General features: G+C 42.2%; 1 protein-coding gene across 6 annotated transcripts in view; it reads left to right on the forward strand.

Moving 5' to 3' along the window:
• LOC139259794 (RNA-binding motif, single-stranded-interacting protein 1-like) overlaps positions 1-26959 on the forward strand; it is a 769398-nt gene that overhangs the window by 122874 nt on the left and 619565 nt on the right. For 5 of the 6 annotated variants that reach the window (XM_070875543.1, XM_070875544.1, XM_070875545.1 and 2 more), the window contains one exon: positions 16458-16625. The exons of the other annotated variant lie outside the window; for it this stretch is intronic. In XM_070875543.1, coding sequence (XP_070731644.1) covers positions 16458-16625 — 168 coding nt within the window. The remainder of the gene's footprint in view (positions 1-16457; positions 16626-26959) is intronic. 6 annotated transcript variants of the gene reach the window in all.

Raw genomic sequence — 26959 nt, forward strand, 5'->3', positions numbered from 1 at the left:
CATGTAAGCTACTTTGGTAGTGCCCACTTTTCACTTCCTTTTGATAGTTGGGAACAAACTTTCACTATTAAAATTCAGCTTGAAAGATGATGGAAGTTTTAGACCTTAGACAGAGGCATTTCCTGTTTTGTGATTATATGGCCATCTCAGTTATGTGACCAAGAACTTTCAATTGCCTGGCGATCTGAACATTGAAGCAATTTTTGAGCCAATGAAAATCAAATATTTAAAAATAGAGAGAGGGAAGAAAATCACAAGTAGACAAAAGTTTTGTTATTTTTAAAAATGTAAAGGCTTCATTATACTTACGACAGTGACATGCCTTGATCTGTGGGCAGCCTAGTTTACAACTCCATGTGAGTATAAAATGTAAGTCTTTTTGTACTTTCCTCTGCACCAACAGTTCCCTTCAAAGAATCTTCACAACAATGAGTTATTCAAATGCATTTAAATTTCACATGTCACATTATAAAAAATTATGTACCTTGTGTTTGACCCTTCCAATGGAGTGCAATGTTTAGACAGTGGGTAAGAGTGGAAGCATTGTCTTGTACACTGGTCTAAAAAATGTGTTGTTTTGTCAGTTTTGAATGCAAGTGCATGTTGAATAATAGTCAATTAACACACAATAAGTAATTAGCACACTTTACATCCAACAGGTTGTTTGGTGACCTCTAGCAATGCATTATCTTCTGTTACGGGAGACACTTGGTGCCATACATTTATTGAGATACTCATTAATGTCGTCCTAAAGATTTTGTATAAACATGTTGACTCCTTTGCTTCCTTCAGTCATTTGTGTTAATTTAGAAGTGGTATAGCATTGCAGCATCTCCAGTGTAACATGATTCACTGATGTAATTAAATAAATAACTTGCATTTATATATAATGTCCCAAAAGCCATTGAGTGTCAACTTCACATTGTTTGGTATCATGCGTTGTGTGGTTGCAGGAATATATTTGGTGAGAGATTTAATTTATTATATTTTAAATGAATGCCATTCTGACATTGAGCAGCACCAAATTGATGTATTATTGAAATGTCTTTGCATTATCATGTCACAAACATAATTTTCAGAACAAAGTATCGGAGAGGAGCTACACAGCATTTCCTTCTACCTTTATAAGCCAGTTGGAAGAACAACATAAGAACATAAGAATTCGGAGCAGGAGTAGGCCATAAGGCCATTCGAGCCTGCTCTGCCATTCAATAAGATTATTGCTGATCTTCGACCTCAATTCCACGTTACCGCCCAATCCCCATATCCCTTGATTCCCCGAGAATCCAAAAAGCTATCTCACCCTTGAATAAACACAACATTTTATCATCATATGTTCTGCGGTGTTCTTGTATCTATCCAATAATAAAGATTCATACCTCATCAAAAAATCAAAAACGTACCGTCTATGGTATATGTGTTATATGCTTAATTTTTCGGACAGCAGCTATTGGTGATGATTTTGCTATTTCCATTCACACCTCCTCTAGACCCATTTTTTAAAAAATTGTCCCATAACCATCTTCTTTCGCCTTGCATCATCATCCATTTTGTCATTTAATCTCTCCTGTCTTTCACCCTATAACAGATCATCCCTTTTGTTCTTTCCTTCCCTGCCTCTGTACTTGCTTAATACCTGTAACATCTGTAACTTTTCCAGTTCTGACAAAAGGTAATTGACCTGAAACCGTTAACTCTGTTTACATAAGAACATAAGTGTTATGTCTTGAATAAAGAATCTGACCAGATACTATAAGCTCAAAGTAATGTGTGACCGTAGTCCTTTATTACAGGTCTCCTTAAGTGCTTCTCCAGCCTCTGAGGCCTCCTTCTGTACAGGTTCTCCCAAGGGATTGTGGGATCCCTTGGGACTCCAGGGGATCTGCCCTCTTGTGGTTAAACAAGGTATTTACAGGTTTACATATATAACAATAACATAAGAAATAGGAGCAGGAGTAGGCCATAAGGCCCCTCAAGCCTGCTCCACCATTCAATAAGATCATGGCTTGTGTGTGTGTGTGTGTTGCAAATATGTGACCGAGCAAGTAGAATGCTGAATAAAAACCTGACTAAATATTGGTAATGAGCATAAAACTGCCAGACTAACTACTAGACTAAACATCAGAGCAAGAGTAGTGAAAACAGTTACATAGAAACATAGAAAATAGGTGCAGGAGTAGGCCATTCGGCCCTTCGAGCCTGCACCACCATTCAATAAGATCATGGCTGATCATTCACCTCAGTACCCCTTTCCTGCTTTCTCTCCATACCCCTTGATCCCTTTAGCCGTAAGGGCCATATCTAACTCCCTCTTGAATATATCCAATGAACTGGCATCAACAACTCTCTGTGGTAGGGAATTCCACAGGTTAACAACTCTCTGAGTGAAGAAGTCTCTTCTCATCTCAGTCCTAAATGGCTTACCCCTTATCCTTAGACTATGTCCCCTGGTTCTGGACTTCCCCAGCATCGGGAACATTCTTCCTGCATCTAACCTGTCCAGTCCTGTCAGAATTTTATATGTTTCTATGAGAACCCCTCTCATCCTTCTAAACTCCAGTGAATACAGGCCCAGTCGATCCAGTCTCTCCTCATATGTCAGTCCTGCCATTCCGGGAATCAGTCTGGTGAACCTTTGCTGCACTCCCTCAAAAGCAAGAACGTCCTTCCTCAGATTAGAAGACCAATACTGAACACAATATTTCAGGTTGAGGCCTCACCAAGGCCCTGTACAACTGCAGTAAGACCTCCCTGCTCCTATACCCTAGCTGGTATCCAGATCCAACCACTTTCTCACCAAGACAGGTTCTCCCACCCCCATTTATAACCTGGTACGTGTTGTTTTCCAACATTCTGTGTACTTTGGGCTGCCAAAAAGAGAGATGGATAAAGGAATATGTGCGACAGCATTAGAGAGACATCAAATGCAGACAAACAAGAGAAGGCAAAAGGGTGGAGAGACTTCGAGAAATAATGAAACAGAAACAATGAGAAAACAAACTGGACAGAGTGAAATAAAATTTCTGTTAGAGAGTGAGAGAAATGATACAAAGCACAGAAAAAGCAACACCGGAAGAATTGTGTAAGAATGAAGCAGAGAGACAGTTACAGGAAGGAATGGAAGGGTGTTCCTGTACTAACTGCTGATGCTGCAGTGTTAGGTGACATGAATAACATTTTTGGTGTTTGGACAGGTGATATACATGGTAGGGTGGAAGGACTGGGACGTATGTTGGACATGACTGTTAATGCAGGGGAGCACGGATTGTTCAACTGAAGTTCTCTTCAGTGAGCTGCTGCCAAAGAGCTCTGGCTGCAGGCAACTGTTGGATCCCTCCTTCTTTATCACCATCCTCTGTCATCAGTGTCCCCTCCCTCATCATACTGAAGGTCCTCCTCCAGTGGTGATTCCATTTTTGTCCCCATTGCAGAGCAATGTTATGCAGCATACATGACATTCTTTTTGGGATATATTGCAGGAAACCACCAGACCTTCTAAAGATCAGAATCGTTGTTTGAGGACTCCAGTAGTATGCTCGATGAAGGCTCTAGTTGACCCTTGCATTTGATTGTATTGGAGTTCCGCAGCCACGTGTGGATTCCTAACAGGAGTCATGAACCAGAGATAGCCCTTGACTCCAAGCTTTCAGCCTTTAATGTGGAGGAATAGACGATTGACGCAATATAAAAGCATTATCGCAGCTGCCGAGAAAGTGGACACCGATCTGCATGATGCGCTCCTGAACATGACACACCAGTTGCGCATTAGTTGAGTGGAAGCCCTTGTGATTCATGAAGGCAGTCTGATTGTGTGCAGAATGACATGGGTGCAGACAATGGGGGAATTCTACATTCTGTGAATCCCAGAGCCTTATCCTGCTGTTTCCGGATATCTATGGGGAAAGTAATGAATGCGTTTGTTCCAGCAAGCAAAGCATTAGTTACCTGCTTAATGCAAGCATAGACTGTAGACTGACATGATGTTGCTGATATCCCCTGTGGCAGCCTGGAAAGAGCCAGAGGCAAAGAGGTTGAGGGCTGCAGTACCTTGACCTCAACAGGCAAAGCTGTGCAGCATTGACTACTATTCTTTCACAACAGTTCTATCACCGCCTTCCTAGAGAAGAGAAGTCTTCTTCGGCACTGCTCAGTGAACTGCAAGTATGTTGTTTGGGGAGGGTAAAGATTCCTTCGAGCATGCCTCCTTCTATTTGTTTTCCCTCATTCCTCGTGGTTCTCCCAGAGTGGATTTTCTAGAAGGACTCCCATCAAGAAACAACTCCAATGCCAGAAGCCCCTTAGCAGTTTCAAATCTACAATAGCGACTACTAGCATTTTCAAATCGTTTAAAGTCAAAAACCCACAACTTATGGCAAAATAAATATCTCCAAAAGCTCTATATAACTTTACCTAGAGCAGCTGAGGATCCCTCTATACTGCATGTGAAATCGCTGTCTTAGGACTTGTATCACTCTGATTGGTTTTAGCAGGAAGTGGAAGTAGTCTGTGACGGTGATGTCAGAAAGGATGTTGGCATTACACTGACATCACTTTTCTCCGATTTGAATTTATTCATTAGGCTCTTGCCCATTTCAAACAAACAGGAGCTCTGGCCTCTAGGATTCATGTACCCTGAAAAATTAGGTCAGTTATAAAAGTAGCGGTAAGTGGGCAGGAGAAATAGTTTCTTTCGTTTCCCCCAGTTTTTGAGCTTAAATGAAATTGCCTCCAGTTCCCATTCATCAAACTTAAGGTATCACATTATATCAAATTAATGCAATATTAAGGAAAGACATTAGCTTGGACATTAGCTTGGATGATGTGGAATCTGTATGAGTAGAGCTGCGGAATACCAAAGGGCAGAAAACGCTAGTGGGAGTTGTATACAGACCACCAAACAGTAGTAGTGAAGTTGGGGACAACAAGAAATTAGGGATGCAGGCAAAAAGGATACAGCAGTTATCATGAGTGACTTTAATCTACATATAGATTGGGCTAACCAAACTGGTAGCAATACGGTGGAGGAGGATTTCCTGGAGTGTATTAGGGATGGTTTTCTAGACCACTATGTCGAGGAACCAACTAGAGGGCTGGCCATCCTAGACTGGGTGATGTGTAATGAGAGGACTAATTAGCAATCTTGTTGTGCAAGAACTCTTGGGGAAGAGTGACCATAAAATGGTAGAATTCTTTATTAAGATGGAGAGTGACACAGTTAATTCAGAGACTAGGGTCCTGAACTTAAAGAAAGGTAACTTCGATGGTATGAGACGTGAATTGACTAGAATAGACTGGCAAACAATTCTTAAAGGGTTGACAGTGGATAGGCAATGGCAAACATTTAAAGATCACATGGATGAAAATAAAACTGGGAAGGTGGCACAATCGTGGCTAACAAGGGAAATTAAGGATAGTGTTAAATCCAAGGAAGAGGCATATAAATTGGCCAGAAAAAGCAGCAAACCTGAGGACGGAGAAATTTAGAATTCAGCAGAGGAGGACAAAGAGTTTAATTAGGAGGGGGAAAATCGAGAATGAGAGGAAGCTTGCTGGGAACATAAAAACTGACTGCAAAAGCTTCTATAGTTATGTGAAGAGAAAAAGATTAGTGAAGACAAACATAGGTCCCTTGCAGTCAGAATCAAGTGAATTTATAATGGGGAACAAAGAAATGGCAGGCCAATTGATCAAATACTTTGTTTCAAGTCTTCACGAAGAAAGTCACAAATAACCTTCCGGAAATACTCGGGGACTGAGGGTCTAGTGAGAAGAAGGAACTGAAGGAAATCCTTATTAGTCAGCAAATTCTGTTAGGAAAATTGATGGGATTGAAGGCCGATAAATCCCCAGGGCCTGATAGTCTGCATCCCAGATTACTTAAGGAAGTGGCCCTAGAAATAGTGGATGTATTGGTGATCATTTTCCAACAGTCTATCGACTCTGGATTAGTTCCTATCGACTGGAGGGTAGCTAATGTTACACCACTTTTTAAGAAAGGAGGGAGAGAGAAAACGGGGAATTATAGATCGGTTAGCCTGACATCAGCAGTGGGGAAAATGTTGGAATCAATTATTAAAGATGAAATAGCAGTGACAGGATTGGTCCAAGTCAGCATGGATTTATGAAAGGGAAATCATGCTTGACAAATCTTCTAGAATTTTTTGAGGATGTAACGAGTAGAGTGGACAGTGGAGAACCAGTGGATGTGATGTATTTGGACTTTCAAAAGGCTTTTGACAAGGTCCCACACATGAGATTGATGTGCAAAATTAAAGCACATGGTATTGGGGGTAATGTATTGACATGAATAGAGAACTGGTTGGCAGACAGGAAGCAGAGAGTCAGGATAAATGGGTCCTTTTCAGAATAGCAGGCAGTGACTAGTGGGGTGCCGCAGGGCTCAGTGCTGGGACCCCAGCTATTTACAATATACATCAATGATTTAGATGAAGGAATTGAGTGTAATATCTCCATGTTTGCAGATGACACTAAACTGGGTGGTGGTGTGAGCTGTGAGGAGGATGCTAAGAGGCTGCAGGGTGACTTGGACAGGTTAGATGAGTGGGCAAATGCATGGCAGATGCAGTATAATGTGGATAAATGTGAGGTTATCCACTTTGGTGGCAAAAAGGTGAAGGCAGAATATTATCTGAATGGTGGAAGATTAGGAAAAGGGGAGGTGCAACGAGACCTGGGTGTCATGGTACATCAGTCATTGAAAGTTGGCATTAAAGTACAGCAGGCGGTGAAGAAGGCAAATGGCATGATGGCCTTCATAGCTAGGTGATTTGAGTATAGAGCAGGGAGATCTTACTGCAGTTGTACAGGGCATTGGTGACGTCTCACCTGGAATATTGTGTTCAGTTTTGGTCTCCTAATCTGGGGAAGGACGTTCTTGCTATTGAGGGAGTGCAGCGAAGGTTCACCAGACTGATTCGGGGATGGTAGGACTGACATATGAGGAGAGACTGGATCGACTGGGCCTGTATTCACTGGAGTTTCGAAGGATGAGAGGGTTTCTCATAGAAACATATAAAATTCTGAACGGACTGGACAGGTTAGATGCAGGAAGAATGTTCCCGATGTTGGGGAAGTCCAGAACCAGGGGACACAGTCTAAGGATAAGGGGTAAGCCATTTAGGACTGAGATGAGGAGAGACTTCTTCACTCAGAGAGTTGTTAACCTGTGGAATTTATGGCACAGAGAGTTATTGATACCAGTTCGTTGGATATATTCAAGAGGGAGTTAGATATGGCCCTTACGGCTTCAGGTATCAAAGGATATGGAGAGAAAGCAGGAAAGGGGTACTGAGATGATGATCAGCCATGATCTTATTGAATGGTGGTGCAGGCTCGAATGGCCTACGCCTGTACCTATTTTCTATGTTCCTATGATCATAGAATTATAGAAATTTATGTCAAAAAAGAGCTATTTAGCCTAATCCCACTTTCCAGCTCGGTCTGTAGCCTTTTAGGTTACAGCACTTCAAGTGCATATCCAAGTACCTTTTAAATGCGATGAGGGTTTCTGCCTCTACCACCCTTTCAGGTAGTGAGTTCCAGACTCCCACCATCCACCGGGTGAAAACATTTCTCCTCAACTCCTCTCTCGTCCTTTTACCAATTACTTTAAATCTATGTCCCTGGTTATTGATACCTCTGCTAAGGAAAATAGGTCCTTCCTATGAACTCTATCTAGGCCCCTCATACTAAATCTCCCCTAAGCCTCTTCTGTTCCAAAGAAAACAACTCCAGCTGATCCAATCTTTCCTCATAGCTGAAATTCTCCAATCCAGGCAACATCCTTGTGAATCTCCTCTGTACCTTCTCTAGTGCAATCACATCTTTCCTATAATGTGACCACAACAGTACGCGGTATTCTAGCTGTGGTCTAACTAGTGTTTTCTACAGTTCAAGCATAACTTCCTTGCTCTTATATTTTATGCTGGGCTAATAAAGAGAACTATCCCATATGCCTTTGTAACCACCTTATCTACCTGTGATGCTACCTTCAGGGATCTGTGTACATGCACTCTAAGGTCCCTCTGTTCCTCTACACTTCTCAGTATCCTACCATTTATTCTATATTCCCTTTCCTTGTTAGCCCTCCCCAAATGCATTACCTCACACTTCTCTGAATTGAATTCCATTTGCCACTTTTTTGCCCACCTGACCAGTACATTCCTGCCATCTATAGCTTTCTTCCTCACTATCAATCACACAGCCAAATTTTGTATCATCTGCAAACTTCTTAATCATGCCCCCTATATTCAAGCCTAAATCATTGATGTATACCACAAAAAGCAAGATACCTAGTACTGAGCCCTGCGGAACCCCACTGGAAACAGCCTTCCAGTCACAAAAACACCCATGGACCATTACCCTTTGCTTCCTGCCACTGAGCCAATTTTGGATCCAAATTGCCACTTTCCCTTGGATCCCATGGGTGTTTACTTTTCTGACCAGTTAACCTTATGTATAAGATTGCCTTTCGTGGCTTTAAGTACCTTTATTATTTTTTTTACTTGGAAGTTTTACTTGGTCAGCTGAAGGGAGTTGCCAAATACACTAGTGACCATTGGTAATGTGGAGAATCTCTAAGCGTGCATCAATATTTTCAGTACAGATCTGATTTTCTAAATGATTTAAAAACAAGCTGGAATTTAAAGCACAGAAACAGGCCACATGAGCCTCCTCCCGCTCTATTGACTTCATCTCACCCTATCAAGATATCTTTCTCTTCCTCTCTCATGAACTTATCTAGCTTCCCTTAATGCACCTATGCTAGTCACCTCATCACTCCCATGTGGTAGTGAGATTACCACTCTCTGAACAGAGTAAGTTATTACGAAGTACATTTTTACTTCAGACAGGAGTTGATTACAACACCTGTGCTTTACTATATTTCATTTGCACTGAGAATTGATGAGTAATTATTGTTTACTTCAAAAAAAATTCTGGAGCTGGTAAGGAAAATACCAATCATTAATTTGCAGTTGGTAGGGGAAACACTAATTATTACTTTGCAGTAACATTGGAAAACACTTATCTCTAGCAGAAGATTATATTACTGCACTTTCACCCTTGCAACAACGTAACCTTTGACTCAGTGGGCAATGGGAAACTGCTAGTGTATGTATAAAAATGGTGTGTGTGTATGCATTTTGTCCATTACACTTTAGGCATGATATCTGAATGTTTCACTTTTCAAAATCTATATTTTGAATCAGATTTGCTCTAATTTAATCGTTTAACAGCAACAAATCACAACTGAAGAACTGGGAATGTACCAATCACCAAGTAGTATGTAAGAATGAATAGCATTAATTATGAAATTCATTAAACCAAAAATCAAAAATACGCATTTAGCGAATACGTAATAAAAGAAAGAAGATGATAAATCCATTTAAATTGCATACATTTTTTGAAGATTTTTTGGCTGCCAAATTGGACTCTTCCCTAGATATGGTAAGGTTTCTAACATCATAAAGATGCAATAAAATCACAATGATCAAACTTTCTTATAAAACAGACTTTTGTATTTCCTGTAATACTTTTTGTCAGATGCCTATGCATGCATGAGAATTTTGCCTGAGCCTTGGTTTTATGCGGGTTGCATTAATGACTGAGGAAACTCAAACTCGCAGGCTATAGCATCTAGCATACACTTACGTGTCCACCTTCTGGGAATATTTATGATTTACAGCAAGGCTTGCAATTCAGAGAGCAAGCCTGAACTTGCTAATGGAATAATCATGAGAATGAAAAATGGCCGTGGAACCATTTATGGATAGTGGAAGTAATTTGAATTTGGTTTCTTCTGTATCAAAGTTAAAAGAAAAGGCAAATCATGAACAATTAAACTTTTTCAGAGTTAATTTTCCTGGGAAAAAACAAGTTGGGTTACTCTTTCAAGCAATTATAGAAATTAGATGTTAGTGATAAATGAAATATGAAACATTGCTAAATTTTCAGTAGATTTTTCTATATTTTAATATTCTGGATGGTTTTCACAGCTGCCTTTTGTATGCCTAAATGATAAAATAATATTCATATTAACAAAACAGGTAGCAACTTCTTGATGTTTGTAAGGAACTGTGACAGGAGTAGAACTTGTCATGGAAAATTTATGTATTTACCCATATGAAACTTAAATCGTATAAAAATTGCAAATTTGAACTCGAAATGTATTTTTAAGCTGAATCGCAATTGCGATCAGTTAAATATTGGCAAGATTGAATCCATCATATTCGCCCCTCCAACCACAAACTCTGTATCCTTACTATCAATTCCATCCCCCTCCATGGCTGTCTTGAGTTAAACTAGACTGACACCTCCTTGGTAACCTATTTGGCCCCGAGATGAGCTTCTAACCCCACGCTTGTCCATCACAAAAACTGCTCATAGCATCACCCGCTTCTACCCCTCCCCCTGCCAAAGTCCAACTGCTCCTGAAAGTCTGATTCTTGCATTTTTCATCTGTAGACTCAACCATTCCGATGCTCTCCTTGCAGGTGTCACATCCTCCACAATCCATAAAGTTCAGCGCATCCAAAACACTGCTGTCCGCACTATGTCCACTAAGTTACGCTCATCCATCACTGTTCATCCTCGGTGGCCTACATTGGCTCCCTGTCCCCGAACACCTTTGTCTTAAAATCGCTTAATCACCTTGCCTCTCATTATCTCTGTAATTTCCACCAGCCCTACCATCTCTGCAAAATTCTCTGATCCTCTAACTTTGGCCTCTTGTGCAATCCTCCATCCCACCACTGGTAGCTATGCCTACAGCCATCTAGGTGCGACACTCTGGAATTTCTTCCCTAAACTTTGCTGTATCGCCACCACCTTCATCTCATTTAAGACCCTCCTTAAAACTCATCTCTTTGACCAAGCTTATGGTAACCCCTCATAATATCTCTATTTTGGCTCTGCGTCCCTGATATGTGATTACACCTCAGTGAAATGCATTGGGATGTTTTTCTAGGCTAGGAGAGCTATATAAATACAGGTTTTTGTTGAGACTTTGGGGCGTTAACTTTTAAAAGTTGAAAAAATTAGCGGCAGGCGCTAATGATTTTCAACTTTAAAAAAAATCGGGGTTTGCGCTCCAGGAAGGTCCTGGAGCGTAACAGGATGCAGGCGGGGCGGTAGTTGTGCAGCTCTGCACAATGGACCGTGCAGCACTACTTCATTCAGAGGCTCCTTTCCTCCCTTAAAAGGAAGAGCCATCGCTGCAGGCTCTGCATTGGGACCACTTACCTGGTCCCTGATGGCAGTTGCGATCAGGCTTGATCAGCCCTATGCACTGCAGCAGAGTGCCGAGTTGATCGATTGCGGCCGAAGAGCAACCTAAAAAAATGAGAAAAGCAATATTTTAATTTTTTTTACTTCCCTCGGCCACCTCGCCTTTAACTTTCGCCCCCGGAGCACCTGGCCCTCCTGATCAACGCCTCCTGCTGCTGTCGATGTTTTCGCCCAGTGATGCAGGGGACGGAACCGAAGTTCGTGCACGGCGATGACATTATAATCTCCGGGTGAAGGCAATTGGGGCGCAACGTCTTACTGCCGCTGCGAACCTCCCGCCGCATTTAGCGGGTGTCATTCATCTCGCCGTGCCCGGTCAGTAAGTGGTTAGTGCCCTGTTATCGCCCCTAGAGGCAATAACGGGAGGTACTAAGGAGGCAAATTTCTAGGCCTAAGTCTTCGTGGAGAAGGCTATCAGTTTCAAGTGAGGATGTCTTTATAGTTGGCACTTTCTGATCAGAAACTAATCAGATCAAGTTTGTTGTGTTTGGTGCTCATATTTTTGGAATGATAATTTATGCAAGTTTGCAACTGAGGAGAAGATTGAACTTGTTTTCTTTGATTGTTGTTCATACCTTAAGTAATTGGGTGGTAGAAATAATCAATATTCTTATTACTGGACTGTTGAAAAAGAATCTGGTGTTTTTTCAATGAACCCTACCTCTACTTCAAAGCAAGACCAGAAGTCTGCAGCTCACACTCTGTCTGCTTGACTGTTAAAACTGATGAATGATTGCACGAGAGCGAAATGACTGCTTTACCTGGGGTGTTCTTCAAAGAAACTGAACCCACTCAAAGAAATCCAGCTAACCTTGAATGTTTAGTTATCTGGTCACTTGCCAATTTCCATGTTGCCGCAGTTGGAGATTTTAAAAAGGACAATAAGATCTTGGGCTTTTATTATTTTTGGGACAGTTTAAAGCATTGGGCAAAGCAAGTATTGTAACTAAAGGGAGATAAATTTTTTCACTGATGGGGGAGTTTAGGACAATTTTAAACTCAGAGCCAGGCTATTCAGGAGGGAAGATAGGAAACACTTCTTCACACAAAGGGTGGTAGAAGTGTGGAACACTCTCCCACAAAAAGCAATAGATGGTAGCTCAACTAATAACTTTAAATCTGAGATTGATAGCTTTTTGCTAGCCTAGGGTATTAAATGATATGGTGCCAAGGTGGGTGGATGGAGTTAGGATACAGATCAGCCATGATCTCATTGAATGGCAGAACAGGCTTGAGGGGATGAATGGCCTACTCATGTTCCTACAGTTCCTATAAAGGATACACAAAAAATTACAAGATTGCTAAGAAAATGATTCAACTTACTGTGATGAAAATGAGACATTTTTGTTTAGTTTTGGTTTGGTGTATGTTCCTTAAGTTAGCAGTTTAAAAACTGACTTCAATCTGTTGCCTGTTGGAGAGAGGAATTATTCACACTTAAACAAGGCTATGTGATTGGTTCAATTTGTCTCTGACTGACAGTTTATTTTTAAATTGGAGTGGTAGGATATTCAAAGTTCAGGAAGTTTGGTAATTCCTTTCCATGATATAAACCAGAGTTGTTCTGTTCTATCAGTGTCTATTTAAAATCTCAGAGAAGGAACCAATAAGTTTGAATTTCTTGAAAGAACTCTCTCTGAATTTCTTAGAAACAGTTTAGCTTAATTAGGCTCCCACAGTGGTTAACATTCTAGGAAAATAAATACTATGTTATTTGCTATTTACAAAGGGTTAGTTCTTATTGCTTTAATCTTTTTATTATTTACTCAAGGAATTGGGTAAAAAGATGCCGGTGGTAAATATACAATATTATATGCAGTTACTTAACTTGGTCATCTTTTGTAAAATAAATTCATTTAAAATTTTGCACTTAAAGTCATGTCTATTTCAGTGTCTAATGTGAAGCTTTACTGCTTTTGAAGACCATGCTGAGATTTGGTGGAATCATCGGATAAGTCCAATAGCTAAATAGACATGGCTTCTTGTTGGGTTTTCTCGTCATGTTAAGTTAAAACTTACCTCGACCTCCAAACAAGCTTTTGAAGATATAGAGATATGGAACTTGTCTATTATAGTGATCTAAAATGCAGGATCCAAAAACATAATTATCCAGAATTTGTGGTCAGTAGCGAAGTGAAGCTATTCACCACTGGCCCCAAAGTAAGCTACGCACAAAGATCTCGCAATCTCTGTGTCGGGAAGTTCGGGGTTTCTGATGTTCAATTCAAATTAACGGAGTATAGTGAGGATCACCTGGTGCAAGCTGCAGCCAATCAAAATGCAGAATTCTCACAGACAGCGAACAAGCTCTTAAAATTCTAATTTAAAAAAATGGTAGAGAGAGCAAAACAAAGACTGGGACTCTCATGGGGAAAAGGCAAACCTGAAATAAAGATGAACAAACTTTCAAGAAAAGCTATTTTTTTTTTTAAGTTTCTTAAAAATTTTAATATTTATTGAAATGGATAAATTTCACACTGCACAAAATAAGAATTATTTTTTCAGTCTCATAACTTTTGTTTAGTAGTCAATACGCTGTTAAAACCCCAGTTGTACCTAATCCCTTTGGGTCTAACTTTTAGTAGGGAATTTAACAGTGTAATTAAGAGCCAAAGTTTTTGTCAGTTTTGCGGATTTAAGTGATGACACTGATTGCCGGCTCTGTGGTGGGGTGGCAGAGAGACAGTGCAGCCTGTGTTGGAACACTGAATGACAGACTGTAATTTAGGCATGAGGATATTGTGACATAGATGTGTTACCACAGTCATTAACTCGAGTTCCATATTGTAAATACTAGAAGCAAAAAATAATTCAATTGCTATAATTCCAGTGTTTTTAATCTCTTCTCTGATATCTGTTCTCCTACAATAATCAATAATTATGCTCTGAAACAATTGGCCCAAATTTCAACTGGATTTGCTCCTATTTTTTTGGAGCAACTAGTGTTTTTCGGAGTATCCTAGAAATTGCAATTCTCCACATTTAGTTTGCTCCAGTTCTAGTGAGTTAGTTAGTTTAGTTTAGTTTTAGTTCAGTTTTTTTTTTCAAAAGGGGGCGTGACCAGCCACTAACGCCTGTTTTGCAAGTTTGAACGGTGAAACGTTACTCCAAACTAAATTAGAACGGAGTAAGTGTCCACTTTTGTACGCCACGAAAAACCTTGTGTAGAGTTAAGAAATCAGCGTAGCTAGCCAGAGATCCGGGGGGGGGAGGGAAGGGAATAGAGAGCACTAAACACCTTCACTTTTAAAAATAAAGAACCATCAATAATCAATCAATCAGTAAATCAATAAAATTAAAAATTAAAAAAATAAAAGATCAATCAATAAATCAATAAATAAATAAAAAAGATAAATCAATAAATAAAAAATAAAAGTCCCTACCTCACCTACTGCAGCACGCAGCGCCAATCCGTTCGGCCAGGGGCTGGAAATTGTTCACCCAGCAGCAAAGCTCACTAAAGCACGCAGCAGCATATGTTCGGCCAGGGGCTAAGGGTGGGAAATCGATCACCCAGCAGCAAAGCTCACAAAAGCACTCAGCAGCATATCTTTGGCCGTTTGGCCAGGGGCTAGGGGCAGGAAAACGCTCACCCAGCCAATGTTTCTGTGCCATTGCACATGCGCATATGCTCCAACGTGCATGCACAATGCTGCCGGCACTCACAGACCGCTGGGTCCCCATGCCGGTTGTGTAGACACAGCACGTCGATAGCTCCTCCCCCTGCAGCTCAAGCAGCACTGCGCCGACTAGAATGGAGGCCTGCAGACACTAGAATAGCGAAGTACTTTTTAGGCACACTTTTAATTCTAAATAATAGGCGCAAGGCTCGGAGATGCGCCATTCTAATGACCAGTTCAAACTTGGGCCCAATCTAACTGGGTTATGTAGAAGAGAGTTAAAAGACAATGGCACAACCAAGTTTTTCGATTAGTGTCATAAACTGAGAGTTTCAGATGATTTTATGAACTCTGAAATTGTGTCAGTAACCTGCATTTATTTTGACATTGTGATTTATTTTTTTGTTTGTTTTATGGAATTTAGGAATTCATGATTACATTAAGAACTGCCTCAGATCCTCGTGGAATGACTGTATAAAACAGGAACTATAGCATAGGGAAATAACACTATAAATCCTTGTAGTAAAATATAGATAGCTATGAATTATGCCAAATCCTAATTCTCTTTATTTTACTGCTATATAGATTTACAGCATTATTTCTATAAGTTACCAAAGGGAGGACATTTGTCCTGTTAATTTTAGCTATAATTTGGAGTGGTCACAATGCAAGATTCTACAAGGGTAGATTTTCTACAGAGATTCTCCCAACCTCCTGCCATAAATTTGGCAGAAGATCAGTGGAAACCCCAGAGAAATTACAGAAATGGCCATTTCTCCAGGGTTTATACTGATCTTCTGCAGAAGTTATAATAGGAGATCAGGAACGCCCCCCCCCCCCCATGGAAATTCTACCCCTTTATATTTTATTGTCGTGCTATCTTTTCTGCTAAAATTATTGACGGGAGGAATTTCAACCTCACCAAGTTATTCAGTCTTTTGTACAAAGAGGATAATATATTCCTTTGTGTAGAACTTTGAGATGGTTCACTAACTCGTGACTACATCATGGCTAAATTACCCTTGTGAGTGGAAATATGTTGTGTATTCTGAATCAAGGTTCATAATATTCTTTCTATATTCTTTCAGCTAAATATTGCTTTATTATTGTTTCATATTTTTATTTGTATCCAGTTAGTCTTATTAAAACATGAAATGTTAGAATAATTTACCAGTAGGATATCACATCACAAAGTATAACACAATAAATGGTTTTATATGACTTGACAAATTATGTTAACATTTACAAAGATAAGATTCAGAGGAAAATAGGAACCTATTTGTATAGCAGCAGGTGTATCATAGAGTTGTAATGCCACTCCAAATCCTGTTTCTGTTTGATTTTAGAAGTAAATGTATCTATTTGAAAATAAGTTGGGATAGTATATGTCACGGAAAGTCATCTCTGATTGTATTTACTGCCAATATACAGATTAGTTTACCTAAAAATATCATGTTCTGTTTTAGACTTACTCAGTACTATTGAAGTAGCTGCTAATGTTTTTTTCTCACTTTGTTTTACCTTTTGCAGCAAACACCACAGATTCGGTCTTTCGCTGGAAACAAATCTACAATTAGTCCAGATTTTACTTCACAGTGGCCCAACACTGTACCCGGCTGGAGCAGTTATGCCTTTCCCCGTAGGAGCAACTTCCATTACCAAACTGCAGCTACCTATACCTACAGAGCAAGCCAAGCTGTAAGTGCACTTGAAATGCATTTAGCATTCATAGGAATAGGAGTAGCCATTCAGCCCCTGAGGTCTGTTCCGCCATTCAATTAGACCATAGCTGATCTGTACCTGAACTTCATTGATCCGACTTTGATCCCTAACCCTTATTATCCAGACCTAACACAAATCTGTCGGTCTCCATCTTGAAAATTTCCAATTGAGCCGGCAATCACAATCTTTTGGGGGAGAAAGTTACAGATTTCCAATTCCCTTTGTGTGAAAACGTGCTTGCTGATTTCATTCCTAAATAGCCTAAAGCTAATTTTAAGATTCTACCCTCTTGGTCTGGATTTGCCCACCAGAGCAAATCTGTATCTACCCAATCAAATCTTTTTATCATTTTAAACACTTCGATTAGATCACCCTTCAACCTTCTGAACTCCAGGTAATACAAGCCATGTTTATGCAACCTGTCCTCATAATTTAACCCAAGTAGAATTCTGGAGTATCGACACTGTACACCTTCCAAGGCCAATATATGTTTCCTGAGATTCGGTGCCCTCTGCTCCTCCACAGCTCCTAATCTGTCACCATTAAGAAAATATTCTGATAACGGAGACCTGGCTCAAAAAAGGGCAGGATTGGGTACTAAATATTCATAAGAACATAAGAAATAGGAACAGGAGTATGCCACACGGCCCCTCGAGCCTGCTCCGCCATTCAATACGATGATGGCTGATCTGATCATGGACTCAGGTCCACTTCTCCGCCCGCTCCCCATAACCCCTTATCCCCTTATTGTTTAAGAAACTGTCTATTTCTGTCTTAAATTTATTCAATGTCCCAGCTTCCACAGCTCTCTGAGGCAGCAAATTCCACAGATTTACAAGCCTCTGAGAGAAGAAATTTCTCCTCTTCTCAGTTTTAAATGGCGGCCCCTTATTCTAAGATTATGCCGCCTAGTTCTAGTCTCCCCTATCCTCTCTGCATCCACCTTGTCAAGCCCCCTCATAATCTTATACGTTTCGATAAGATCACCTCTCATTCTTCTGAATTCCAATGAGTAGAGGCCCAACCTTCTCAACCTTTCCTCATAAGTCAACCCCCTTATCTCCGGAATCAACCTAATGAATCTTCTCTGAACTGCCTCCAAAGCAAGTATATCCTTTCTTAAATATGGAAGCCAAAACTACGCAGTATTCCAGGTGTGCTTTCACCAATACCCTGTATAACTGTAGCAAGACTTGCCTGCTTTTATACTCCATCCCCTTTGCAATAAAGGCCAAGATTCCATTGGCCTTCCTGATCACTTCTTGTACCTGCATACTAACCTTTTGTGTTTCATGCACCAGGACCCAGGTCCTGCTGTACTGCAGCACTTTGCAATTTTTCTCCATTTAAATAATAACTTGCTCTTCGATTTTTTTGTTCTGCCAAAGTGCATAACCTCATACGTGCCAACATTATACTCCATCTGCCAAATTTTTGCCCACTCACTTAGCCTGTCTATATCCCTTTGCAGATTTTTTGTGTCCTCCTCACACATTGCATTTCCTGTCATCTTTGTATCGTCTGCAAACTTGGCTACGTTACACTCGGTCCCTTCATCCAAGTTGTTAATATAGATTGTAAATAGTTGGGGTCCCAGCACTGATCCCCTATGGCACCCCACTAGTTACTGATTGCCAACCCGAGAATGACCCATTTATCCTGACTCTCTGTTTTCTGTTAGGTAGCCAATCCTCTATCCATGCGGTAATATATATTACCCCCAACCCTATGAACTTTTATCTTGTGCAGTAACCTTTTATATGTAGCACCTTGTCAAATGCCTTCTGGAAGTCCACATCCACTGGTTCCCCTTTATCCTGGATATAAGGTGTGAAGGAACGAAAGGTGGGCTGGCAGTATTGATTAAGGAGAACACTGCTGTGCTGGAGCGAGGATGTCTTAAAGGGGGTCAAGGACAGAATCTATTTGGTTGGAGTTAAGAAATAATAAAGGTGGCATTACACTACTAGGTATATTCTATATGCCACCTACTCGTGGGAAGGATACAGAGGAGCAAATTTGCAGGGAGATTACAGAGAGGTGCAAGAACTATAGAGTAGTGATAATGGGGGACTTCAGTGATCCTAATATAGATTGAAATAGGAATAGTGTAAAGGGCAGAGAGGGGGAAGAATCTGTGTGTTCAGGAGAACTTTCTTGATCAGTACATTTGCAGCCCAACGAGGGAGGCGGCATTGCTGAATCTGGTTTTGGGGAATGAGGTGGGTCAGGTGGATTAGGTGTCAGTAGGGGAACATTTAGGGAACAGTGATCATAGTATCATGAGGTTTACATTAATTATGGAGAAGGACAAGGGTCAATCTAGAGTTAAAATACTTAATTGGAAGAGGGCCAATTTCAGTGGGTTGAGAACAGAGCTGGCCCTGGTAAATTGGAATTAAAGATTGTCAGGCAAAACTGTAATTGAACAGTGGTCTGCCTTTAAAGAGGAGATGATTTGGGTACAGTCGAGGTACATTGCCACGAGGGGGAAATATAGGGCGACCAAAGCTAGAGCTCCCTCGATGACAAAAAAGATAGCGAGTAAGAGGAAGCAGAAAAAAGGAGCGTATGACAGATGTCAGGTTAAGAATACAAATGAGAACCAGGCTGGATATAGAAAGTTCAGAGGGGAAGGGAAAAAGGAAATAAGAGGAGCAAAGAGAGAGTATGAGAATTGATTGGCAGCTGACATAAAAGGGAATCGAAAAGTCTTCTATTGGCATAGAAATAGTAAATAGTAGGAGCAAGGGTGGGATTGATTAAGGACCAAAAAGGAGACCTACGCGCAGAGGCAGAGGGCATGCCTGAGGTACTAAATGAGTACTTTGAATCTGTCTTTACCAAGGAAGAAGATGCTGCCAAAGTTATAGTTAAAGAGGAGGTAGTTGAGATACTGGATGGGCTAAAAATTTATCAAGAGGATGTGCTAGAAAGACTGGCTGTACTTAAAGTAGATAAGTCACCAGGACTGGATGTGATGCATTCTTGGAGGCTGAGGGAAGTAAAGGTGGAAATTGCGAAGGTACTGGCCAGAATCTTCTCAGCCTCTCCACTTCTCTTTCCTCCTTTAAGACGCTCCTTAAAACCTACCTCTTTGACCAAGCTTTTGGTCATCTGCCGTAATTTCTTCTGATGTGGCTCGGTGTCAATTTTTTTTTGTCTTAGGCTCTGACCATCATTTTCCAATCCTCTCTGGCTACAGGTGTGGTACTAGAGGACTAGAGGACTGCTAATGTTGTTCCTTTATTTATAAAGGGAGAAAGGGATAGACCGAGTAATTATAGGCCAGTCAGCCTAACCTCAGTGGTGGGAAAATTATTGGAAAAACTTCTGAGGGACAGGATAAATCTTCATTTGGAAAGACATGGATTAATCAAGGACAGTCAGCATGGATTTGTCAAGTGAAGGTCGTGTCTGACTAACTTGATTGAATTTTTCGAGGAGGTAACCAGGAGGGTCGATGCGGTCAGTGCTTATGATGTAGTGTATATGGATTTTAGCAAAGCTTTTGATAAGGTCCCACATAGCAGACTGGTCATGAAGGTAAAAGCCCATGGGGTCCATGCCAAAGTGGCAAGTTGGATCCAAAATTGGCTCAGAGGCAGGAAGCAAAGGGTAATGGTTGATGGGTGTTTTTGTGACTGGAAGGCTGTATCCAGTGGGGTTCTGCAGGGTTCAGTGTTGGGTCCCTTGCTTTTTGTGGTATCTATCAATGACTTGTACTTGAATGTTGGGGGGTACGATTAGGAAGTTTGCAAATGACACTAAAATAGGCTGTGTGATTGATAATGAAGAAGAAAGTTAAGGATTGCAGGAAGACATCAATGTACTGGTCAGGTAGGCAGACCGGTGGCAAATGGAATTCAATCTGGATAAGTGTGATGCATTTGGGGAGGTCTAACACGGCAAGGGAATACATATTAAATGGTACGACACTGAAAAGTGTAGAGAAACAAAGGGACCTTGGAATGCAGGTCCATAAATCCCTAAAGGTAGCAGGCCAGGTAGATAAGGTGGTTAAGAAGGCATATGGAATACTTACCTTTATTAGTCGAGGCATAGAATACAAGAGCAAGGACGTTATGTGTGAACTGTATAAAACACTGGTTAGGCCGCAGCTGGAATACTGTGTGCAGTTCTGGTCACCACATTACAGGAAAGATGTGATTACACTGGAAAGGGTGCAGAGGAGATTTACAAGAAAGTTGCCTGGACTGGAGAATTTTGGCTATGAGGAAAGATTGGAGATGCTGGGTCTGTTTTCTTTGGAACAGAGGAGGCTGAGGGGAGACCTGATTGATGTGTATAAAATTATATGGGGCCTGGATAGAGTGGGTGGGAAGCACCTGTTTCCCTTGACAGAGGGGTCAACAACCAGGGGGCATAGATTTAAAGTATTTGGGGGGATGTATAGAGGAGATATGAGGGGCAATTTATTTACTCAGAGGGTGGTGGGGGTCTGGAACTCACTGCCTGAAAGGGTGTTAGAGGTAGAAAGACTCACCACATTTAAAAAAATACTTGGATGTGCATTTAAAGTGCCATAACTTACAGGGTTACGGACCAAGAGCTGGAATGTGGGATTAGGCTGGATAGCTCTTGGTCAGCCAGCGCGGACACAATGGGCCGAAATGGCCTCTTACCGTGCTGTAAATTTCTATGATTCTATGATTCTAACATTCCTCTAAAGTGCCTTGGGACTTTTTACTACTTTAAAGGCGCTATATAAATATAAGTTGTCGTTGTTGGATACAGGGGTGGTGCTTGAGGACTGGAGAATTTCAAATGTTACATCCTTGTTCAAAAACGGGTTTAAGGATAAACTCAGCAACTGCAAGCCAGTCAGTTTAACCTCGGTAGTTGGGAAGATTTTAGAAACAGTAATCCAGGACAAAATTAACAATCACCTGGACAAGTGTAGATTTGTTAAAGGCAAATCGTGTTGAAATAACTTGATTTAATTTTTTCATGAGGTAACAGAGAGGGTTGATGAGGGAAATGAGGTTGATGTGGTGTACGTGGACTTCCAAAAGGCGTTTGAAGTGTCACATAATCGGCTTGCCAACAAAGTTGAAGTCCATGGAATAAAAGGGACAGTGGTAGCATGGATACGAAATTGGCTAAGTGACAGAAAACAAGAGAGTAGTGGTGCATGGTTGTTTTTTCGGACTGGAGGATGGTATACAGTAGTGTTCCTCAGGGGTCGGTACACTTGGGTATACGGGGCACATTTCAAAACTTGCAGATGACACAAAACTTGGAAGTATAATGAACAGTGAGAAGGATAAGGATAGAATTCAAGAGGACATAGACAGGCTGGTGGAATTGGCAGACATGTGGCAGATGAAATTTAACGCAGAAAAACGCGAGATTATACATTTAGGTAGAAAGAACGAGGAGAGGCAATATAAACTAAAGGGTACAATTTTTAAGTGGGTGCAGGAACTGAGGGACATGGGGTATATGTACACATATCATTGACGGTGGTAGAGCAGGTTGAGAAAGTGGTTTAAAAAGCATACAGAATCCTAGACTTTATAAATAGAGACATAGGCCCCGAATTTGGTGGAACCTAAGTTCCACCCAAGTACTGCCCAAAGAACCGCTAAGATCCTGATGGTACTTTGGGTGGAAGTTTCATGGAAAAATCTTGGAAAGACCGCCCAGCAGCAAAAATGGGACTTATGCCCTGATCTGGGCGGCAGTGGGCGGTCGCTCCAGTTCTCGGCGGCAAATGCAATCCTCGACAAAGTACCGCCAAGGATTGAGAGGGGGGAACTGATTAAATTTTTAAAATTCCAAAAATAAAAAAGAAACACTACAAATCCTTCAGGGGACCCCATCCACCTGAATCCCTGCAAAAAAAAATAAAGAAAAGAAGTGGACTCACCTTTTTTCGTAGGTCTTCATACTTACCATTGAGGTTAAACCTGCCTCCATGCAGCGGTCTTTTCCCCTGCTGCAGCAGAGGACCGCCCGGACCAAACTTGCAGCTTGGCGGGCAGGAGGACTCTTACGTGCATTGCACGCCGGCGCATGCCAGTGGACATCAACGGGCGGTCCCCAGCGGTCTTCTCGTCCTGCTGGCGGGAGGCCTCCACCAAACTCGCTCGGAGGGGAGACCCTCCAGACAACTCGGCGGCAGCGGACAGTAAGTCCACCAATTCGGCCCCTTAGAGTACAAAAACAAAGAAGTTATGATGAACCTTTATAAAACACTGGTGCGGCCACAACGAGAGTATTGTGTCCAATTCTGGGCGTGGCACTTTAGGAAGGATGTGAAGGCTGCAGAAAAGATTTACAAGAATGGTTGCAGGGATGAGTGACTTCAGTTACATGGATAGACTGGAGAAGATGGAGTTGTTCTCCTTAGAGCAGAGAAGGTTGAGAGGACATTTGATAGAGATGTTTAAAATCATGTGGTGTCTAGACAGCGTAGATACAAATAAACTGCTCCCATTGGCGGAAGGGTCGAGAACCAGATGACTCAGCTTTAAGGTCATTGGCAGAAGATCCAAAGGCGACACGAGGACAATCTTTTTTACACAGCAAGTGGTTATGATCAGGAATGCATTGCCTGAAAGGGTGGTGGAGACAGATTTAATTGTGGCTTTGAAAAGGAAATTGGATAAAACCTGAAGGAAAAAAAATTGAAGGCTAAAGGAAAAGGTCGGGTGAGTGGGACTAGTTGAATTGCTCTTGCAAGCGAGCTGGCACAGACTCGATGGGCTGAATGGCCTTCTACTGTGCTGTCATCATCATCATCATAGGCAGTCCCTCGCAATCGAGGAAGACTTGCTTCCACTCTTAGAATAAGTCCTTAGGTGGCTGTACAGTACAATACGAGAGCCACAGTCCCTGCCACAGGTGGGACATACAGTCATTGAGGGTAAGGGAGGGTGGGACAGGTTTGCCGCACGCTCTTTCCACTGCCTGCGCTTGTTTTCTGCATGCACTTGGCGATGAGACTCGAGGCGCTCAGCGCCCTCCTGGATGCACTTCCTCCACTTAGGACGGTCTTTGGCCAGGGATTCCCAGGTGTTGGTTGGGATGTTGCACTTTATCAGCGAGGCTTTGAGGGTGTCCTTGTAACGTTTCCTCTGTCCACCTTTGGCTCGTTTGCCATGAAGGAGTTCCGAGTAGAGCGCTTGCTTTGGGCGTCTCGTGTCTGGCATGCGAACGATGTGGCCTGCCCAGCGGAGCTGATCAAGTGTGGTCAGTGCTTCAATGCTGGGGATGTTGGCCTGGACGAGGACACTAATGTTGCTGCGTCTGTCCTCCCAAGGGATTTGTAGGATCTTGCGGAGGCATTTGGTGGTATTTCTCCAGCGAATTGAGGTGTCTGCTGTACATGGTCCATGTCTCTGAGCCATACAGGAGGGCGGGTATTACTATAGCCCGACAAACCATGAGCTTAGTGGTAGGTTTGAGGGCCTGGTCTTCGAACACTCTTTTCCTCAGGCGGTCGAAAGCTGCACTGGCGCACTGGAGGCGGTGTTTGAATATTCTCATCAATGTCTGCTTTTGTTGATAAAAGGCTCCCGAGGCATGGGAAACGGTCCACGTTGTCCAGGGCCACGCCGTGGATCTTGATGACTGGGGGGCAGTGCTGTGCGGCGAAGACCAGGCTGGTGGAGGACCTTTGTCTTACGGATGTTTAGCATAAGGCCCATGCTTTCGTACGCCTCAGTAACGATTCTATGCTGTTACGATTCTATTATTTTAGTAAAACATCCTAAGGCGCTTCACAGGAGCGCTAAATAAAATTTGACACTGAGCCACATGAGACATTAGCGCAGATGAAAGATGAAAGGAGTGACTTAAAGGTGGAAAGAGAGGTGGAGAGGTTTAGGGAGGGAATTGCAGAGTTTAGTGCCTTGGCAGCTGAAGGCACTAAGATGTCAGAATTAGAGGAGTGCAGATATCTGAGCGTTGTGGGGCTGAAGGAGATTAGAGAAACAGAAAGGTGAGGCCATTTAGGGATTTGAAAACGAGGATGAGAATTTTAAAATTGGTGCGTTGCTTAACCAAGAGTCAGTGTAGATCTACGAGCATAGGGGTGATGGGTGAACTAAACTTGATGCGAGTTAGGAAACTTAGAACAGATGATTGTATGAACGCAAACTTACGGATGGTAGAATGTGGGATCCGTGCTGATTATTCTTATATTTTAGGTTTCTATACAACTTTCCATTCCTTCACCCAGGTCATTAATATATATAGTGAAAAGCTAAGGCCCCAGTCCAAATCCTCAGGGAACACTGGTTGTTAGATTCCGCCTGTCATAACACCCCTTTATCCTTCCTCTATGCCTCCTACCTCCCAACCAATTACCGACCTATGTCACAATGTTACTTCCAATTCCATTCACTCTCATTTTTGCTGACAATTTCTTGTGTAGTATCTTATTATACACTTTCTGGAAGTCCATGTAGATAATTTCCGTAGACACTCCACCATGTCTTCAAAAAATTAAACGAGATTAGTCAGACATGACCTACACTTCACAAATCCATGCTGACTTTCTTTAATCAGCTGATACTTGTGGGAGTGCACAGTCACTCACCTGAATTTTAATCCTTTGGCAAGTTGGGAGCGGAGGGGCTTGGAAGCGGTCGGTCGAAACCTGGGCGAGCAGGTTTTCCACAAGCCATGTTGAACTTAACAGCAGGGTCTGATTTGCATTTAAAACCTCTGTTTCCGACCCACAGCCAGCCAGCTAAAGAGGTTGGCTGGTTCTGGGTGGGTAGGCTTGCAGCACTCGGCTGCAGAGAAAAGGGAGGGAGGGATCGAGTGGGGGCAGTGGGTTAGTCGGGTTGGGGCCACAGGCCGATCGGGCGGGGCCGCATGCTGATCTGGGGACTGGAGGCTGTTCAGCAGAACCTGGGGGATGAATGTCCTGAATGTTCCTGGGTCGGGGGCGGGGGGGCTGGCTGGGTGGGATGTGGCGGAGGATGGTGGGTGGGGGGAGAGGGGCGGGGTGGTGCCGGTGGATGATCAGGGGAGGGTGCCGGCGGCTGATCGGGAATGGAGGCAGATCGAGGGAGTGGGTGGGTGCGGAGGATGATCGGGGTGGTGGCTGATCCGGGGGAGGGGGTAGGTTGCTGGAGGTGTATTGGGGGGAGGCAGATGACATCGGGGGGGCCAGGGGAGCATGGGGGGATGCAGAAAACATCGAGGGTGGCCTAAAGATTATCGTGGGGGATGGAGGCTGGGTAGGTGATCGGAGGCCTGGGTTGGGCGGCGGTTGTGGGGGGGAGTTTGGCAGTGGAATCAAAAGCCTCATGGGAGGAGTCTCCGATCTCAGGGGTTTAGTTAAGCAGAGATGCTGGATCCAGGAGATAAATGTAAAGGCACTTTTCTCCTGGATCCAGCAGACCTCGCCTTCCATTAGCTGCCGGATTTCATGAGGCCTACAAAAGCTGAAAGCCGCTGTTAAATTGAAAATGGGGAGAAGGGAATAGAGGGTTATGCTGATAGAGTTAGATGAGGATGGATGGGAGGAGGCTCAAGTGGGGCTTAAATGTCAGCATGAACTGGTTGGGCCAAATGGCATGTTTCTGTGATGTGTATTCTATGTAAATCTGAGGCACGTCAGCGTCATTATAATATTTAAAGGGGTGACCCACCTACTGGGAGCGAGTTGGCTCCCAACCCAATCCAATCCCGCATCCGTTAAAACTGGAAGTGGGTGGGTTGGGTTCGGGATTCAGTTTTCTAACACTTTAGCTTCCCATTTGACCCCAAACCACCCATTTTTGGGGGTTAAACTTCCCCCCTCTGTATCTGATGATAGATTCCAGTAACATCTCCACAATTAATGTTGCATGGACAGGTCTGTAGTTACCTGGGTTTTCCCTCCCTCCCTTCATAAATAGTAGAGTGACATTTGCAATTTTCCAATCCAAAGACCGATTCCCAAATCTAGAGACATTTGGAAAATTATGGCTAATGCATTCTACAATTTCTTATTTCTTTTAATAGCCGGTTGTAGAAACAATCAGATCTTGGAAATTTGCCTATCATAAGTCACATTATTTTTTCCAATACCATTTTTTTTAACTTATATTATATCTACTAAATACCTTCCCTTGACTTACTTTTAGGTTCCCTTGTATCGCTGGTATTTACTCCACTGCGAAAACAGATACAAAGTACTTATTTGACACGACTGCCATTTTCTTATATATTATAGTCTCACCTGCATCTGTCTTTAATGGGCCCATATTCCCCTTTACCACTCAATGGATTTTTGGCTTTTTCGATTTCGGGGTGGTAATCGCGGTGGGGCTGAAAAAAGTTTGTGC

Source organism: Pristiophorus japonicus, chromosome 3 (genome assembly GCF_044704955.1).
Source record: "Pristiophorus japonicus isolate sPriJap1 chromosome 3, sPriJap1.hap1, whole genome shotgun sequence".
Taxonomy (NCBI): Eukaryota; Metazoa; Chordata; class Chondrichthyes; family Pristiophoridae; genus Pristiophorus; species Pristiophorus japonicus.